This window comes from Oreochromis niloticus, linkage group LG13 (assembly GCF_001858045.2).
Source record: "Oreochromis niloticus isolate F11D_XX linkage group LG13, O_niloticus_UMD_NMBU, whole genome shotgun sequence".
In the NCBI taxonomy this organism is placed as follows: Eukaryota; Metazoa; Chordata; class Actinopteri; order Cichliformes; family Cichlidae; genus Oreochromis; species Oreochromis niloticus.
The window spans coordinates 7,442,893-7,461,541 of record NC_031978.2 but is presented as its reverse complement, the minus strand read 5'-3'; the positions used below and the strand labels follow the sequence as shown (position 1 = coordinate 7,461,541).

General features: G+C 38.8%; 1 protein-coding gene across 5 annotated transcripts in view; it reads right to left on the bottom strand.

Moving 5' to 3' along the window:
• Positions 1-16,927, bottom strand: part of ehbp1 (EH domain binding protein 1) — a 159,240-nt gene extending 142,313 nt beyond the window's left edge. The window contains exons 1-3 of one of the 5 annotated variants that reach the window (XM_019366884.2): positions 16,421-16,927; positions 15,722-15,897; positions 15,406-15,604 (exon numbers count right to left, since the gene is read on the bottom strand). In XM_019366884.2, the coding sequence (XP_019222429.1) occupies positions 15,406-15,509 (104 nt within the window). In that variant the 5' untranslated portion in view covers positions 15,510-15,604; positions 15,722-15,897; positions 16,421-16,927. Of the gene's footprint in view, positions 1-15,405; positions 15,898-16,420 lie in introns of all 5 variants that reach the window. The other 4 variants (XM_003438236.5, XM_005473669.4, XM_005473668.4 and 1 more) reach the window with 4 other exon arrangements.
• Positions 16,928-18,649: the final 1,722 nt, after the last annotated feature.

Below are 18,649 nucleotides of genomic sequence, written 5' to 3'. Positions count from 1 at the left end.
CAAACAACAAGAACAGTTGCTCTACCTCCTGCACCACAGTAACCTCAGAATAAAACACTAAAAGACAAGACACAAAAAAGTGGAAGGAGTCTGGGCCAGCCACATAAAGGGGAGTAGACTACCAGGATCTCCATCCTGAAAGCAGAGAAACACTCCCACAAGGAGGTCTGGGAAATATGGAGAACCTTTTCCAGCCTCCCTCACCAAACTACTCCATACCTAAAACATTTCATAATGAGAGAGCGGAGATGGGCAAAAGAGTGGAGAGAGGAGAAGCTGAGAATGGTAGTCCTCATTCTGATCTAAAGATTTGAAGCAAAAAACAACTGGTTCATGTACTGCTAACGCTGAGCTCACCAAGGCTCCAGGACAGAACAAGGACCACTTCCACCAACTGTCAAAGACAACTGAGTTGGAGTTTGCTCATAGTATAAGAAATCCACTGGAGAAGCTGCGGCTTAAAATGCTCCATTATTTTTTTTCAAAGCACTAGGCAATTAAAATACCCACAGAGGAGCACCTTATATACCGCTTTATTTGATAATTTAGGCAAGATGGTGTAGGCGTACCCTTACTTGACTCTCACTAGCAGGATGGGAGAGATGAAAATTAGAGAGGCAAAAAGCATGAAATAATGAGCACATAAGTGTGCGAACTAAATGGCAATACAAGAGGGAAAATGTTCTACAGAAGACCAAAAAAAAAAAAAAAGTGAAAAAGATATTCAAAGAATGTTCAAGAAAGAAATGGAAAGACTAAGAATTTGTGCATGTGTGTGTTGGAAAGAGATGGCAGATAAAACTAAAGTGGGTCAGACAGCTCAGCAGGGGCTGAGATGAGAGTCCTTGGAGATCGACAGAGCACAGATCAACATTTCTACACTTACATTTATTGGCATTTGGGTATTTCTTATCCACAAAAATGTGCATTTAGTGAGCATGTTGTTATTTAATGTTCCCTTAAACACCACATCAGCAATATGTGGATTCCATAATCCTGAAGTTACTGTGGAGTATGTGTTTATAGACTTCACAAACACCACCTACCATTTTACCAACTGTTTCCATTTAGTATAATTAACCAAAAATTACCAGATTACTTCTAGTAGATTTCCCAATCAATTGAGCTTAGGATTGATATCTCTAAGACAAAGAGATATTGACATGGAGAAAGAGAAATTTAGACCGAGAAAGATCAACAAAGAGAGATAAGAGATAACTCTATCTCTCTATAGTTATTTAAGAGATAAAGCGAGATATTTAATCGTATCATCCTGCTCATTGTGCTGTATCATAGTGGAGTCCACTCAGTAATCACATCCTCTACATGTAAGGCTCTGCAGATATACATTCTACATTCATGTTTTTAAAAAACAAACAAAACACAAACAAATACCCACTGATCATTAGCATTCAAAGGAGAGTACTCAAACTCTCGGAAGAAGAAACTAATGCAGATTAGAAGGTCATTTGAACCTAAACAGAGCTTATGAATGGATAGAATATCTCGTAACTGTCAGAAATGGACAGCTGAGCCAGATCATAAAGAAGTATAGGCTCAATGACCACAAACTGGCAAGTGAACAAAGATGATGCAATTTCTCCTGAAATTGTGCAGTGAAGTAAGGAACTCTTAGTTTATTTCATTCACTTCTGTAATTCCAAATTTCAATCAGCAAAATAACGAGGACAATGAGAAAGGGCATACACACACATGCGCGCACACACACACACGTCCAATATGACGTTTAAGTGTTCACTGAGCTTTCCAATTTGAGCTGAAACATCTAATTTTGTTGTTCTTTTTTCCTATTATTATTATTTTATAAACTGTATTTTGATGCTTTCAAACTAGTTTTAAGAAATTTTCATGTCAATAAAGCACCTTTGAATTTCAATTGATAGACAAATTTATATAGAGAGAGACAGAGACAGAAAGTGAGAGAAGAATAAAAATGAATAAAGAGAAACTGATAGAGAGGGAGAAAAAAAATAGGGAAAGCGAAACAGTGATTTAAAGAGACAGAAAAAGAGAGGGAGACAGAAATACAGACAGAAAGAAATACAGAGAGAGACAAAGTGTGACCTGACAACAAAAAAAGCATTTCTTTCTTATCAGTTCCTAAAAAGGGCTCACAAACTGCATGAGACGCTAATTTCCCAAAAGTGAAATAATGTCACCACCTATAACCCCACAGGATAACATGTGCAGCTTAAAACAAAGACAGTCAAATAATCTCGCTCGTCACTGTTTGAAAGCATGAATTGTGCTATCTACTGTACAATATAAAGCGCCTTGAGGCGACTTTTGTTGTGATTTGGCGCTATATAAATAAAATTGAATTGAATTGAATTGAATTGAATTTAGGCTCTGCACACCTCGATCCCCCTGGATAGCTGGAAGTGAAGGGTGTGTCAGGAAGCCATATCTTCCCTGTAGGCAGGAGAAAGGAAACACTTCATTTTTGGTATGACAGTTCTAAGACCAACACGTATACGTGTGCACACACACACACACACACACACACACACACACACACACACACACACACACACACACACACACACACACACACACACACACACACACACACACACACACACACACACACACACACACACACACACACACACACACACACACAGGGAGAGTGTAGGAAACCCAAACACACAGCAGGGCAGGGCACAGCTAAGTTTCGGTGGCATGGCAATAAAACAAGTGATAAACACAGTGATAAAGTATCATGTATTTTAAAAACACAATAGACACTTTGGGAAATTTCAAGAAGCAAAGTTGTCCACTAAATAATGATTTCCATTTTTATCCAGCTGAAAGATAAATATTCTTCTTTGTTTGCTGTATTCTTAGCAGCATCCTGGATTGTGGTATCAGTGACATTAGAAAACTAAGTTTTCCAAATAGAACTGTCATCATACTCAAATGTAGTGAGCCACCAGCCATAAAAAAAACCCAGGGATGAATGCAATGAAGAGAATTCTTCTTTGACATGTGACATGCAGTGTAGGGGTGCAGCGCTAACTGACTGCCACAAGCGCTTAACGCCAAAGATCTGGTCAAAATGAGAAACACACAGTAACAGCCCCACCATTAAAAGCTTAGCAAAAGAATGTATTTGTCATACCCGACCTACTTCGTAAGTTCTGATTCAGTAAAGACAGCAAGGAGAGCATTGTTTGGAGATAGAGACAAATAAAAGACAAAGGTATGAAAGAGGGAGAACTGTTTTCACTGGAAAACAGCTTCCTTAATATTGTAAGTCCATTTAATCTTATTTACAACAGGGTTTGTTTTTTGGGGGGTTTTTTTAATTGAGTTATCTGTACTTTTTCCCCAACATATTGAGGAGTATATTTATGCATGCAAATTAAACAGCCTAGTATAACTTTCCCTTCTTAAGCTGAAGCTTGTTGTGATAATGAGTTTCCAAGATTTTGGAGTGTGTCAGTGGGAGTTTTTTGCACCTTTCCATCCAAAAGAGTAGTTGTGGGGTCAGACACCAATATCGGACAAGTGCAGCTGGTTTGTGAGCACCGTTCTAGCACATTCTAAAGGTGTTTGATGGGGTTGACGCTTGGGCTCTATCTTAAAAGGTAAAACAAAAACAAAAAAGAAGAAGAAGAAAAAGAATAAATGCATGAAATGCATCGGGGACTCTTGCAACAAAAGGCCCAGGGATACTCATGCCTTAGGACAACAAGGGACAGGAGGAGAGTAATAGGGAACTAAAGGCAGGAAACTATTAATGACCTTTCCACCTTTTGGGAATATCACTTTTTAGAGAGCTTCCTAGTGAAAATCAATGTCAACGTTTTGTTTTCATAATTGCTGAAAGCCAAATTCTTAACTGAAATTAAAATCTAACTAATGACCCAGCCCTCATTCCTGTGGGCATTTTGATTCTTTTAGTGAGAAGACTGAAACAACTTGTAAACATCGCCTTTTAAGCTGCAACTGAGCTTTGAAGAGGACATCTAACAGACAGCTTTTCAACACAGTAGTGCTTTATAATCATCTTGCTGTGTGCATTTTGTAAAATCTAAAAAACTTTCCTATAAAATCTGAAATTTGTTCCTTCTCTCTTCTGGCCTGCACTGCCAGTCATTTGACCTCCAATTATACAACAGTAAGTCAGTGTGTCTGTGAGAGCCAAAAGCTGGGTCAGTGACACAGAGTTAATGCTGAAAGCACTTAAGCCAAGCACAAGAGTCTGGAGTGAAAGCTAGAGCACCTCTCTAATCAGCTTGTGTGCCAGTCCATGAATGTGTAATGTTTGTTTGTCACTACTGTAATGCCAGGTTATGTATATCTGACAACTTTCTGTATTTGTGGATTTTTTTTTATTAAAATGACCTTTATAGACTAAACACACAAAACAGCTACAGTCTTTAGTGTCTAATTTAAACATTTGATTTTACTAATCTCATTACTTACTGGATCTTGCTGCTATAAAAACTACAGACTGGAGTGTGAATTGGAAAAGCAGAGGATTTTTCCAGTCACTTCTAGACTTCATTATTTCCACTGAACACCTAAAGACATCAAGCATGAAGATTACTTTGAAGCATTTTCCATTCTGTAAACAGCCTGGGTTGTTTCAAGCCAGAAGCTATTATTTTTCAGAGCTCTTCTTAAAAGGATAGCTTTGTGGAGGCAGCTGTAGCTGAGAGCTTAACTGCAGAAACAGACTGAAGGTCAAGTGTGGCCAATTATGAAAGGTCTACCATGGCTGAGGAGAGGGACTAGCTGAGAGCAAGGTATAAGGAATAAAAGTGGGTAGGCTGGATGGATGAAAGTGGAGATCAAAGGCTCCATCATACCCTAAGGAACAGAGGTCAGGTAAGCGTCTTTTAAATCTTACCCCGTGAGAAAGCACAGGAAGCAAAGGGAACAAAATGCTGCTGCTGGCTAACAGCACTGGCCTGCAGATGAAGGGTTAAACTCTCTGCACAGAGAGAGTTTGGAAACTTCTGGAAAATAAAACCGTGTTTAAGTTGTCCCAATTTCTGGGAATGACAAATTTTACACATGGGGAATGGTTTGTACTTCCCTTCCTGTTTTTTTAAGTCAACTGGCTCATCTCCAACTGCTTACTTATCACTTCCGATACATTTCTGGGATGCAGGGGGAGTCCACTCATAGCATTATCTCTGGAAAAAAAATGAAAAGGTTTTCTAGGCAAACTGAGTCCTTCTACATCTGACATATCAAGGGGAGAGAAGCAAGTGAAACATTTGAGGTAATCAAAGCCCGTAGAAATTGATATGTGTGAATAGTTGACAAGATAATTAAGCATTACTGACCTCACCAGTTGGCACCCAAATTACTCCTTGGTTAAACTAATTACTTATATTTTATTATCATACAAAACCAGCAAACTGCTGTTTCTGAGATGTTACCGTGTTGCCCATCACCAATCAGGGCTGCATCTCAGAGGGTGTGTCTCTCTTGTGCAAACTAGCAAACAGATGACAGCCGCATGAACCATAGCTTCAGCACTTTGATAAAAATGAACGGCTGAAGTCAGATGACAGCCGCATGAACCATAGCTTCAGCACTTTGATAAAAATGAACGGCTGAAGTCAGGTGTGCCAGAGTAAACTTGTGCACAGTGACCCATGATGCACTGTCAAATGATGATATCACAATAACAGAAGGAGCAAGATGGTATGAGTGAATCTGTGTTTCCCACCAAATGATCTCTGCATATAATCATGGATTTAAAAAAATAAACGGAGAACAAAAGAGTTTCATGAATCACAGTGGTAGTAGGAAACCAATGCAAACAATGATCAACATACAGCTTACTTCCACTCTAAAGGAAAACACAACAAGAGCCTCAGGCAGAGATCAGGCACAGCAGGAATCATGTAGATCATGAGTTTGGGAGCAAAATAATTAAGAATGAAACTACCTTTCAGTGGGAGAAGTGAGGTAATAAATCCTTTCCTCCCACACCACCACTCACCAACAGCCTCAGGGAGTGACTGACACTGTACGAATCACAACCATCATGTGCTTAAGAGCGCACGCAGCAGAAAACAAGGAGCCCTGGTGAATACATTTCTAAAATTAATGATATATAAGCAGTCAGGCGACTGTCACAGCACCGATATCTGTGCGTAATCAATTATTTTGTCTGAGAATCAAACTGAAGAGGGAAAAACGAGAAGTTTTTAAGTCTTTAAGACCATTTGCTGGCAAATTAAACTGCTTATGTTTTAATTTCTCTCATATTATAATTCAAACAGCAGCTTAAAAATGTTAACTGTCCAACACATCTCTCCCCCTTTAAATAAAATGCCTTTATTTTCATGGCACAGTCATTAATTCACCAATTTTCTTAGCCACTTATCCAAAGCAGGGTCACTGGGGGCTGAACCGATCCCAGCATGGTCATGTTTTCTAATAGGTTTCAGGATATAAGCTTCAGTCGGAGTTGGACAAATGGAAAATTGAATTTCCCGATGTAGCATTAAATTCATATTATCATTATTGTGAGCTTTATAACAAACTAAATTTGCCTCTCTATAGTTTAATGCATCACAACATATAACACGCAGTTACAAAAAAAAGACATGTTTGGGTCCACATAAATTTATGCCTGGATTTCTGCACACTGATATTTATGTGCAGGGGGCCATTTCTGAATGCTGGACTAATTTTTCTGAATCAGAGCTTAATATGACTGCATCTGGAAAAGTGGTCATAAATCTAAATAAATGTCCAAAGTAAGTAGCCATACACTGAGCAGGTATAACATCATGAACACCTGCCTAATATTGCATTGTTCCACCTTTTATTGAGAGCTGGGGAATTTGGAAGCCAAGTCAACACGTCAAACTCATTGTTGTGCTCCTCAAACCACTCCTGAACCATTTTTGCTTTGTGGCAGGGCCCATTATTCTACTGAAAAAGGCCACAGCCATCAGGGAATACCGTTTCCATGAAAGGGTGTACACGGTCTGCAACAATGCTTAGGTACATGTCAAAGTAACATGCACATGGCAGGATGGCAGGGCCCCGAGGTGTCCCTACAGAACATTGCCAAGAGCGTCACATTGCCTCCACCAGCATCGTGGTGCCAGGTTTTCCCGAGGTAAGCGACAGACACAAACACACAACCCTGACCATCCATGTGATGCAAAAGAAAATGTGATCCAACAGACCAAGCCAGCTTCTGCCATTGCTCCGTGGTCCAGTTCTAATGCTCACGTTGTCACTGTTGCCACTTTCAGCTTTCCAACAGCTTGTCTGTTGGATCCAACCACACAGGTCAGCCTTCGATCCCCAAGTGCACCAAATGAATCTTGTGACCCAATATTGTTGAAACTGTTCAGCCGACATCGATTCACTTATGTTAACTAATTATGGTAAAGCTAAATCATTCACCACTGCATGTCAAAATGTAAATGTAGCTTTATGCTGAAGGTGACAAACTTCCAATAGGTGTGTTTCTCTTTTACCCACAGACTATTGAGTTTAGTGTGTTTGACTGCACATTAACCTCCTCTGCTGCACCACGCTGGCTGTTATGGCATTGGTCATTGGCAACCCCACAGGGTGCTATGATTGGACAATGAAGCAAATCATCCAAAGAACCCCAGAGGGGGAAAAAAAACCCACTTTGTACTGCAAGAGAGGATCCTAAATTCCACCTACCTCAACTATATTTTCCAAAAGTGCGTTTTAAAACTGTACGAACTGTACAGTTCCAGACACAAACACAGTATGAATCAGCCTGCAGATGCTGCAGCAGTGCTCTGCAGGCTGATAAATGATGAGCAGTCTTCAGGGCTGTGTGTTTTTTTTCTGGATGACAGCAGCGAAGTGAAACACACCAGCAGAGTTTTCATCACATTTTACACCCCATTGACTACTTCACAACCCTGCAATGTTTCATGTCTATTGGTGTGTGTAGGAGGAGTGTGTAAATGCCCTGTTTTTGTCTCATGATTGCAGCACAGAACAACAACACTTGGGTGAATTCTACTGCAAAGCAAGCCTCCCCCCCAAAAACACAGAAAAAAAAAAGAAAAACAACTGAGGTGCGACAGACAGAAGGAAGATGAAGTAATCGAGAGAGGAGGGAGATGAAAGAATAAATGGAGAGAGAAGCAGTCATTTTACTGTGAAAGCTAACCCAGAGGACATCAGTGGGTTTGGGGCAAGAAAATAGAAGAATCATAATTAGAAAAAGAGGAGATAAACTTCAAATGACAAAAAGCTCAAGCACTAAACATAAAAATTGCTTTACATTTGCTATAATTTTACATTTTACTTGTTTGTTTCTAAATAAACAAGCATGGATCGCAAACTGAAACAAAAACAAAGGAGATGTTTGCAATTAAGTAAATTCAATCCAAGGACAGAGTTATTTTTCCCCAAAACCTCAAACATAATGACAATCCAGATTTTATGGTTCCATCCAAAATTCCCGGACAAGAGAAATGACAGCTCTCTACTACAACCTGGCAATAAAAACCCTCTACCGGTGCCAAAGTTATACTCAGGAATCTGTCAAGGCCTTCAGATTTAAAGAGAATGGAGAGCCACGTCAGACAAGTTGGCAGGAAGAGGTTTCTCTGGCAGAGAAATGAGATGGACGCTCGCCATAATGCACACACGCTCAGCAGAAGACAACATGTCACAGCGTGATGCACGCTGGTCATTTCCACTGAAAAGGTTGGCCATTAGTCAGCTGTCAGCCAGATGCTTCAACCGTGGAATTCATTTCTACACTTCACGCATTTCACAACAAGTACATAATAACTGTGTTAAGAACACTGCTTCCACTGCATTTCACGCTTACAAAGACGCTTCAAATGAAAATTTCTTTTCAGTGCCCTCTATCACAAACTGATTCAAACAATAAGAGCCTGATTAATGTATGATAATAATTATTATAATAAAGCATGAACCAAAGGAAAATCCTGAGCACTGGAATAACATTATTGCTTTAACCAGTTTTGTTAACCTGTGACCATCCACTTATTAAAAGTGATTGAATTTTAACCTATACCAAGTTCTACCAAATACTAGCCAAGAAAAAAAAAAAGACGACGTATTTGAGTTTGACTTTGACTGTGCTAACACACAGTCAAAGTCAGTTTCCAGATCCATCCCCCCCAAAAAAAGTCACGATAAGGAGAATTCATAAAGAGCTATGAAAATCTCCACATGATTTCTTCATCTTGTCATCCAAAGCCCTACCTGAAAAACCACCAAACTGTCAAGCTGTACCAGTTTCTACTGCCTAATTCAGTGACACCGAATTACAAAACATTTTATCACTATTCAGAAAATTCATGAGACACTTTACGCTGCTGCATCAAGGAAGCCAAGAAAAAGTTATCAAGTAGAGGGGTTTGTGCCCTAGGGGTTAAACAGCAAGCAATGGATGTTAACCAGCTATATAATGCGTTGCAATCGGCCCAGTGGCTGATATAAAGTTAATGGGGAATTTATGCACACAGCCATCACTTCTGCTTAAAAAATTGTCAACAATAACCAGAAAAAAACAAAGATTTCTGTCAAATAAAGGTATCTCATGTTCAGCCATGCCTTGACTGTCTATTCATGCTTGCATAGTCATCTGCACCAAATGCCCACTGAAAGCCAGAAAAACAAAGCATCTATAAAGTGCTTTCTATGATAAATTCTTCTGCTGCTTGGATCTGCAGCAGGACCCCTTGTCTCCCCAAAGCAGATGGGAAAATCCACTTGTCTCTGTGTTTACCTGATAAGAGTGTCTGTGTGTGTTCAAAATGTCTAAATTCCTATAAATGTGTGGACGTATGCCTTCAGGGTATGTGTGCAGTCTTTGATTGATATGAAGCTGTTATGTCACGTGGGCGTGAGGGAAGAAGTGATGATTAGCCATGCTTACATGAGCAAGACAGACCAACCATGTAATCAATAATGTCTCTGTGCTGATTGCAGTGTGCAACTCCCACGTCTTCTGTGTGGGTCTGTAAGACCTACTGTACTCATCCAGGTAATGCTTCGTATATTTAGGGTCTGAAATAACACAAACTGGCTGATTAAAAGCTTAAATTTACAGCCATTACGATACCAAGTTTTCTGCTAGAAAAGCTGTTAATCTCAATGGTTTAGAAAAGCACACAGAGGGGCAAATTAATGTCACACTCAATTAATGTGAGATTAACTGTGAGAAAGTGAGAGAGCCTGAACAACCTATAATATAGTATAAGGCAAATAATGATCTAACCCACCCAGGTCACATCACCTGATTAGTGAGCGTGTGAAAGTCTCCAAGCTACTCTATGTTGTCACCTGGAGATTACCAAAATTATAGATTATCAGCCGTCAGAGAAATGTCCCAAGCACATATAAGCCTCCAAAAGGCCACAAAACATCTACATTCATAAATATTCACAGACAAAAGCACACAAAAAAAACATGTTAAAAAACATTCCCTAAAAGAATTATAAGTTACAAACTTCCTGGCACTTATTACGCATCATAATTACCTGCTTTGAATGAAAAGCAAGCAATACTAATGTAAATATTTCATCTAAAGACAGAACAGTCTTGCTGCAAGACTGAATGGTGTCTCATTTCCCTGGCAAACAAAAACAGTGTATTCATTAAATTTTAAATGGTTTGTCAGCATTGATCCTGCAGTCTGAAATGGCTGTGTGAGTGATGTTCTAACTTCCTGAGCTGCAGAGATCAATCAGATAGAGCAACAAGGGCACAGATAAAGGCTTGAAATCACTTAAAAAAAATATAACAACAGGAAAGAAAACTCCATCCAACACATTTCTGCTTACATTAGCATGACGAAAAATTAAATGAATGTTCAGCAAACTTTCCCACACAGAAAATGATCCAAAAGTGTAAAATGATTGATGTAGTTGGTTTTAACAGGTAGAGAGAACACTTTTTCACAGGCTGTATCACCAATTCAACTGACAAAAGCAGACGACAAATTAGGGCTGTGTAATAGATTGATGCTTTAGAACTTAACGACATGATTTCAGAAGACATTTAGAATTTATATCCCTTTCTCAATGTACCTCAAAAGCTCACTTTCCATATTCTCCTTCAGCAAGAAAGGAGACAACACCTGTCCAACAATCAGGAATAACTCATTGAAGGCATTTGTGAACCAAATACTAAAACTACATGTAAGAGTCGACAGTTTGCAAGTCTGCAGGATTTGGGAGCCACAGTAAGAAAGAAGGTACCCAGACTCTCACAAAAAATCTGTCTTTCACAGAAAACAGATATTTCTCTACACTTTGTGTGATTTTTGTGTTTTAATATGTTACTCTGGATGCAAACTAATATGCTAAATAACCAAAGTCAATAAGACAATAAACTTTATAAAAATTCAAGGCAGCAATACTTGAACTCCTCCCATGTTATGAAAGGTTAAATTACTGTTTCTGTCAATGTAGTCTGGTGAGGCATTATGGCTTTACTTCCTTCCCCCATCTGATGGTGGGTAAACCAGTAAAAATAATAAAATGTTCAGTGTGCAAATAAACAGATTATATCTTTAGGCAGCTAAAGCTGTTTTTAAGCCGACTGTGACCTCACCTGCTGCCTTTGTAGAGGGAAAAAAAGCAGACATATCAGTATGACTAGTTGAGTGGATGATAAAAACACGTGACAAGAGAATCAATATCCTCAGATGCCCTAAACTCTTACACAATTCTCAAAACATGAAAACATAATAATACATGAAATTAGTGAATAGACACTAAAATTTAAGCATATGAGTGATTTAAGTAAATAATGTTTTTCCAACCTATTTAAGAAGAACTCTACTGCAAGATCTGGGTAGCAGAGACTGAACTCCACAAACTAATCTGACCTTCGGTACATTTCAACCACATTTAAATGATATGACTATTAATTCTTTCAAATGGCTCCTATATACACACATATACAATTTTTAAATGGAACTCCATTACATTACACTTAGTTTTGACAAGTTTCTGAATGCTGCCTGACTTTTAGTTTATTTTTCCCACCTGTTTAACTGGGGTTTTGGCACCTCAGTATCAATCAGTGTGAATAAAAACAGCAACAAAAATGATAGCTGCATAGGCAGACCCCACCCTCATCAACTTTTGATGCAAACCTAGTCATTTTGTTCTACAAGCAGGCCTGAAATATGACAGAAACGGCACAGTTCAGAAAAGACAGTCAAAGGTTACTCCTAGACTTTCAAGGAATAAAGACTTAGACAACTAATAAATTACTCACGAAGACCATTCCTATATCACACGTCCACATTCTTCCTATGTGCTTTTTGGTTCATATCACTGGTATTTACTGATATTTTAATAAACAAAAAATGTGGTTTATGCCTGAGGAAGTTAAACTCCACTCAAAGAGAAACTTGTTTATAAACACTTCAAAAAAAATACAAAAATTTAAAAATAAATAAATAAATCAGACAATAGAAGTACACTCAATTATATAAAAACTTGTCACAATGGAAAATGTGTACAAACTTTCAGTTAAAACATGTATTCTGGATAAAATTCGAAGATCATTCAAGCTCAACCAAAGATCATATGACAAGAAGCAGCAAGTAGCCTGAGGCAAAGGAGTTCAACACGAAGGAAAACATCCTTGAAGTGACTATTTGAAGTCCAGTTATCAAGATCGTAGAGATTACTCTACTGAGCGTTTGAATATTTTAAATGCTTTTACATTTCACACGAAGCACAAATCACCCACACGTGTACATACAGGCACATGCAGGAGTACTGACACAAAGTAAGCATTCAGCCTTTTTCTTCCTGTTATTGATTACGAAAATTAAAAAGAACTATGGGCTGATACACTAATTTGACAAAAACTGGTGCATCTGACACACAATAACGTTTCATATGCCTATACACAAATACAAGAAAGCAGCTGGTTGAAAAAAACCCCAAACATATTTATGATTTTATTACAGTATTGGAAGGGGGATTTTCTGTTTGGGCAGGTTTAAAACCTCTTTGGGGCACACAAAAACAAATCTATTTGGGCTTTCATCAGGAAGAGTGTCTGATGTAAATATGCCAAATCAAAAGACGTGGAGCTTCTTAATGTGCCAAACAGCAGCCAAAAGTAGCTTTTATATAGAAATGTAGCCCCTTTTCAGGGCAATTTTTATTTTCATTTCCTTTGTCATATTATGTTTTATTGAGCTTTTCTGCTTTGTTTAAGCAGTTTGGTTACAGATTGTGTCTACAATTTTGGCTGCTGTAACACAGGAATGTGGGTTCAACTTATCTTAACAGCTTTGAGCAAAATGCAAAAGCACTTGATCTCTAAGGATCAATAAATCACTGTAGTGCTGATTAACTATAGATAGGAACTGTATTATATAACAACAAATGGCTCTGTATACACATTTCTGGCATTTCATAACATGAAAGCGCCTCTCAAGACTGCAAAACAAAGTGTACTACTGACACTGAGCTGAGCCCACCCACCCTTTGCTCTGGGAAGAGAGGTACATTTTTGTCATTCCTTTCTCCAACACGTTAACATCTGTCCCAGGTCGAAGCTCTGTGGGGCTGTGTTAGTCACGCCTACGGCACGCTACTTGAGAATCTGTGTCTGCAGGCTACATCTTTACCTTACAAGCCCAAGCTTTTCCCTCGTTACAGGGCACACAGCTGCAGGCATAACTGTAGCACGTATCTACCTATCTCTCCACTTCATCTCCACATCTAAAAGCACAGCTCGTCCACCTCTTTCATAAATTCAAATATTTCTGGCATACAACCACAACACAGGTTGCTAAACTAAAACTAAACAATACTAACTGATTAAAAACACTGCATGTATGTTACTATTGGAGAGTATGTGAGTGTGCAGATCATTTTTGTCATATTTCTAACAGCGTGCACATCTGACTAAAAGAAGCAGGGATGAGATTCGTGTCACTTAAGGGTATGGATGTCTTAGTATGGTTTTAAAGCCAGGAGGGCAAGGACCTGCCTGCAAAACAGTCTAATTATTAATTCAATAACCAGCATTCTTGCTGTGGTGATGCCAGTATGATTACACACAAGTGAAAATGTACATATCTAAGTGTATAAACAAAAAACAAGCCCTATAAGCCAAGGCTTGTGAAGGACACACCTCAAAAGGCACCATTTAAAAGCTGACACACAACAGAAAGTATTACTTCTGGTTAAATTATTCTTCTCATGTAATGAGTGATCTATTAAGAACATTGATAGTATGAGATGTCTCTTGTCTTTACATGTAAATTTATAAATTTACACTACCAATTAATATCATTTTAAATCTCTACTGTTCAAACACAATTTTCACTCCTGTGCACTAAAGCTGGCAACTTCACAAAAAGAAAAGCAGTGCATTTAATTTTAAGAAACTCTGTAATTAATGACTTCTCGTTGGCATCTGTTAATGGCAAAAGCACCTCATCATCCTAAAAAGCAAAAACAGCACAAAGGGCTGAAACTCAAATGGTCTAGATCAGAGCTTGGCATTTAAAACACCTAATACTGGAGTCCAGACTAAATCTTAACTTATCTTGTTTCTTTCTCAAATAGGAGTAAACACTTGATTTCTGCTACTTTTGTTAAACCTTTATCAGAGTACTGTGATCTGCTACTTAATAATGCCTCTGACAAGCAGCTAAATGTTTTATCACTCGCTGTGGAAATCATGTACATCACTCTGTATGTCTGCAGACTTTCCTAGCTATTTGCTTGGTTTTCGGCTTGGGCTGGTTCCCTCTCATCTCTGTACATACATGTGTAAAAACCATAATCAAGAGTTTAAGTCACTTTTAAAAGGTCCCCTTTTAAAGACTGCAGTGTGTCAGACTGTTGTGTGTCAGATGTACACTTCATCTGACACACAACATTTTTTTCTTAGTATATGATCTGGATGCTGAGTTCATCAACTTAGACTGCTTTTGAGTTGTATTTATGTGACTGTTTACATTAACCATTAGATTTTTCCTGTGAATGAGACTTAACTAGTTATATTAATAATTTGTATATATGGTGAGGTTGGAGGTCAAGCTGAGATTCCCAAAAGCATCCCTAGAGCTGCTAGCGGTTTGCTCAAGAATATCAACAGAGGAGTGAGCGGAGGAAGAGAAGGGGAGTGAAGCCAGCACATCTGGTTGAAGTGAAATCTCTCTACTGCACCAAATCCACATCGATACACAAGAAAAAAAGAAACATTTTACAAGCCAGCCGGGCTCCTCCCTGCATACAGACATGCCTGTACACCAAGGAGACTGTGAGTGTGAGTGTGTGTGAATTATGGCCACCAGGAACAAGATCGGCATTCCAACACACACACACACACACACACACACACACTTTTCACTAGGCTTCAATGACAGCAATGTGGTCGCTAAAAACTCACCATTTCTTAGTGCATTCCACCATTAGTTCCTGATAGGAAGCCACGAACTGGAATTTAGACGCATGCTTCCCCACACGTTGCAGTCTCTTCCACACCGAGGCCATGTTTCTTTGGGACGCGGGGTAGTTTCTGCGTGCCTATCCCGTCCTGGACTTCCTTCTTTGGGCTTCCCTTCGCACGACTTCACGCTTGTGTTTATCTGAGCATATCCAACCCGCATAGACACATAGTTAATGTTTTACCGGAAGCACTTTTAAAAAAATAATAACAAGAACAACACTAAGAAGAAGAAGAAGAAGAAGAAGAAGATAAGGACCGTCTTTAAAAACTGGCGGATAAATCCAAACGCAAGGAGGTGAAATCTCTGCAGCAGGAGACTAGGCTTGATTTGTAGAAACGCATGATGCTAAGGAGAAAAGCACTCCACAATTTCAAAAGGCGTGATGAGTAATCCACTGGGTATAAATATCATTTTTCCATCTGCTGTTCTTCCTGCAAAAGAAATGGGGGAAAAAAGACACAGTCGGTAGAGAAACACAGAAAAGCCCGGAGTATACTAAACGTTATAGAGATGCAATTTACGTAAAGCAGCTGCTCCGTTATCACTGGCTTAAGCTCTGCAGATGTTACAACAAGACAGTTTATCTGCAGAGCATTTTGTTCATGTATGAGAATGCAGCAACACTTAATGCTGCCAACACGGCGTGTCGGGGGGGGGGCTATTTGCTAGCATGTTTGATAATAAAATGTGAATTTCTGCAATGAAATAATGAAAGAGAAGCACTGACATTAGACTAAAACAAACCCTTTCAATCACACAGTTAACAAAAGCTGCAACAACAGGCACCACCTGAAAGTGAGACCCCGCTAAACACGTTTTAAACACGGACAAATTAGTGGAATTCCTCGGGAATCCAGGGAGTAGTCTGCGCCGCTGTCCACCGCTAACCGGGATGATTCAGCTTCCAGGCTAACGACTTTACATGTGAAACTCCTGAGGCTGTGTGACACTCACCTTACAACAGCACCCAGCGCATAATGTGTTATCAGCAGAGATGGCGAACTGTCTTAAAAAGAGAACAAAAAAAACAGACGAGTGAGCGTAGCCTGCTTACTGGCTAATTGCCGCTTTCTCAATGTTGCAGCAACACCAGTCATACAGCTAGCTAGCCCTGCTAGCGACCACGGCTAGCCATCACAACACGGCACGAGCGGAAACCGTTGCCTGCCACTCTGCTTCTCAGGTAAGCGCAACCCCCGGAACTCAAAAACCGGCGTTTGTTCACGGCTGTCCCGCAGCTAAATTGAAGCAAAGTGAACCGACCCCTGGCAGGGATCCCCTCAGCTAAGTAGTCTGATAGTTACTGATACTTTGACTGATCTGTTTATCTGAAAAGTGCATAAAGTTAGGCGAGGTCCAAAAAGGTTTCCGTTAGGGGAAGCTGCATTTTCAGGATAACTGAAAGAACAAGGATAACTCTTCAGTGAATCTATTAATCAATCATTATTACAAGCCAAGGAGACTAAATTATAATAGGAATAAATAAACATGTTATTATTATTATCATTATTATATAAAAAGTAAAATAAAATAAGACAATAAGATAGAGGTTAAAAAAGTCGAAAAATTATAGACTAGGGTGTTCACTTGGCTGTGAATCAAGTCTTTTTTAGTGCAAAAGCTGATCTGATTTTCAATTCCCCCCCGACAAGTATCCCTTACAATATGAGCATTTAAAAAGATTAAAACGAATAGTGCATAAAATTCAAACTAAACTTTTTGATTGATTTTAGACATGTAAAATAAAAATAAAAAAAACAAATAAGTAACAAAAGAGCATTGTAAACAGGTAAACAAGAAAATGGATACTGAACTGCCATCAACAACACTATACCGATCAGTTTACATACTGGAAAAAGAGTATGACAAAGAGTAAACTTATGTAATCCTGCCTCTAAACTGTATTTACTGAAAATAAATTGAATTAAAAAAACAAAAAGTTTAAAAGATAATTACAGACAAATAAAATCAAAACAAGACAAAAAATAAAATATAGAATAAGGGTTAAAAATACAGTTATACCCACAATATTTCTTCAGTAATATTTTGATGATATCATTATAAGCTATTCCTCAAACTTGCTTATCAAGTTTTTGCGCAAGATGTGTTTTATTTTGAAGGTTGATGCCCCTACTTCCTGTCTCGGTTCCGGCTAACTTCACTGATCCTCTCCTCTCCATCATTTGCTCTGCCGCTTGGATGACTGAAGGCTGGAGAAACGCCTCCAGACATCAGCCATTGGTGGCATTTTTGTGCCTGTTTACTGATTCATGAGGCATTTCTAGGTTGTTGTTGCTGTTGTTATCGCCCCTGTTAAATCCTACATCCTTCAAACACATCGCTTAATCCTTCATAGGATGGTAGATAAGGGTTTGCTGCTGCTGTCCCCAAACCTCCTCAAGTCACCATCAAGCATCTGGCAAGTCAAATATCTGCAGTTTGCCAAACGATGTGGCATTTAAATCCAGTATACAGTAACACATTCCTCCTTTTTTAGTGGGTTTCAGCTATACACATAAAAATAGCTTTTTGCAAAGTGGGGAAACAAGTATTTTGTCCCTTTATGAAGTAAGTAACATATAAAATGTAGTCTACATATATGCATCTTTTGTCTGTATGTATTTTCTTGGGCCTGTTCTCATTATGCAAAGTCATATATTTTACTGGATCATGATTATTAATTAACATGATAATATTGCAACAGGTTAGTATCTTATATGCTGCTGGGAAGATTTATTTCTAATCTGAAATATCCTGAAAACTGTGAGCTGGTTCCACAGGACAGGAGCCTGATGGCTCTGCCTCCCATTCTACTTTTCCAAACTCTAGGAACCACAAAAAAGCCTGCTGTCTGAGAGCAAAGTGCTCTGTTGGAATAATAAAGTAATGAATTCTTTAAGTTAAGTTATGATGTAGGGTTTTCAATTCAGTGGGGGAGCCGATATTAGTTGATAAATTACAGCTTTTGTATCTAAAATATACAAAAAAAACAGAGCAGAAACAGAAATCAGCTTAAAAAGGACATAAACAGGGTGCAGCTACATTAAAACCACACTACTTTGTACTACATTGTACAAAAAAGGTCCCATTAACGTTCTCATCCAACATCAGTGGTGGTGGGTAGCACCAGAGGGAGCAGTCGTATTTCCCCTCCCCTAGTGGACACATCCCTGCTTGAAGGCC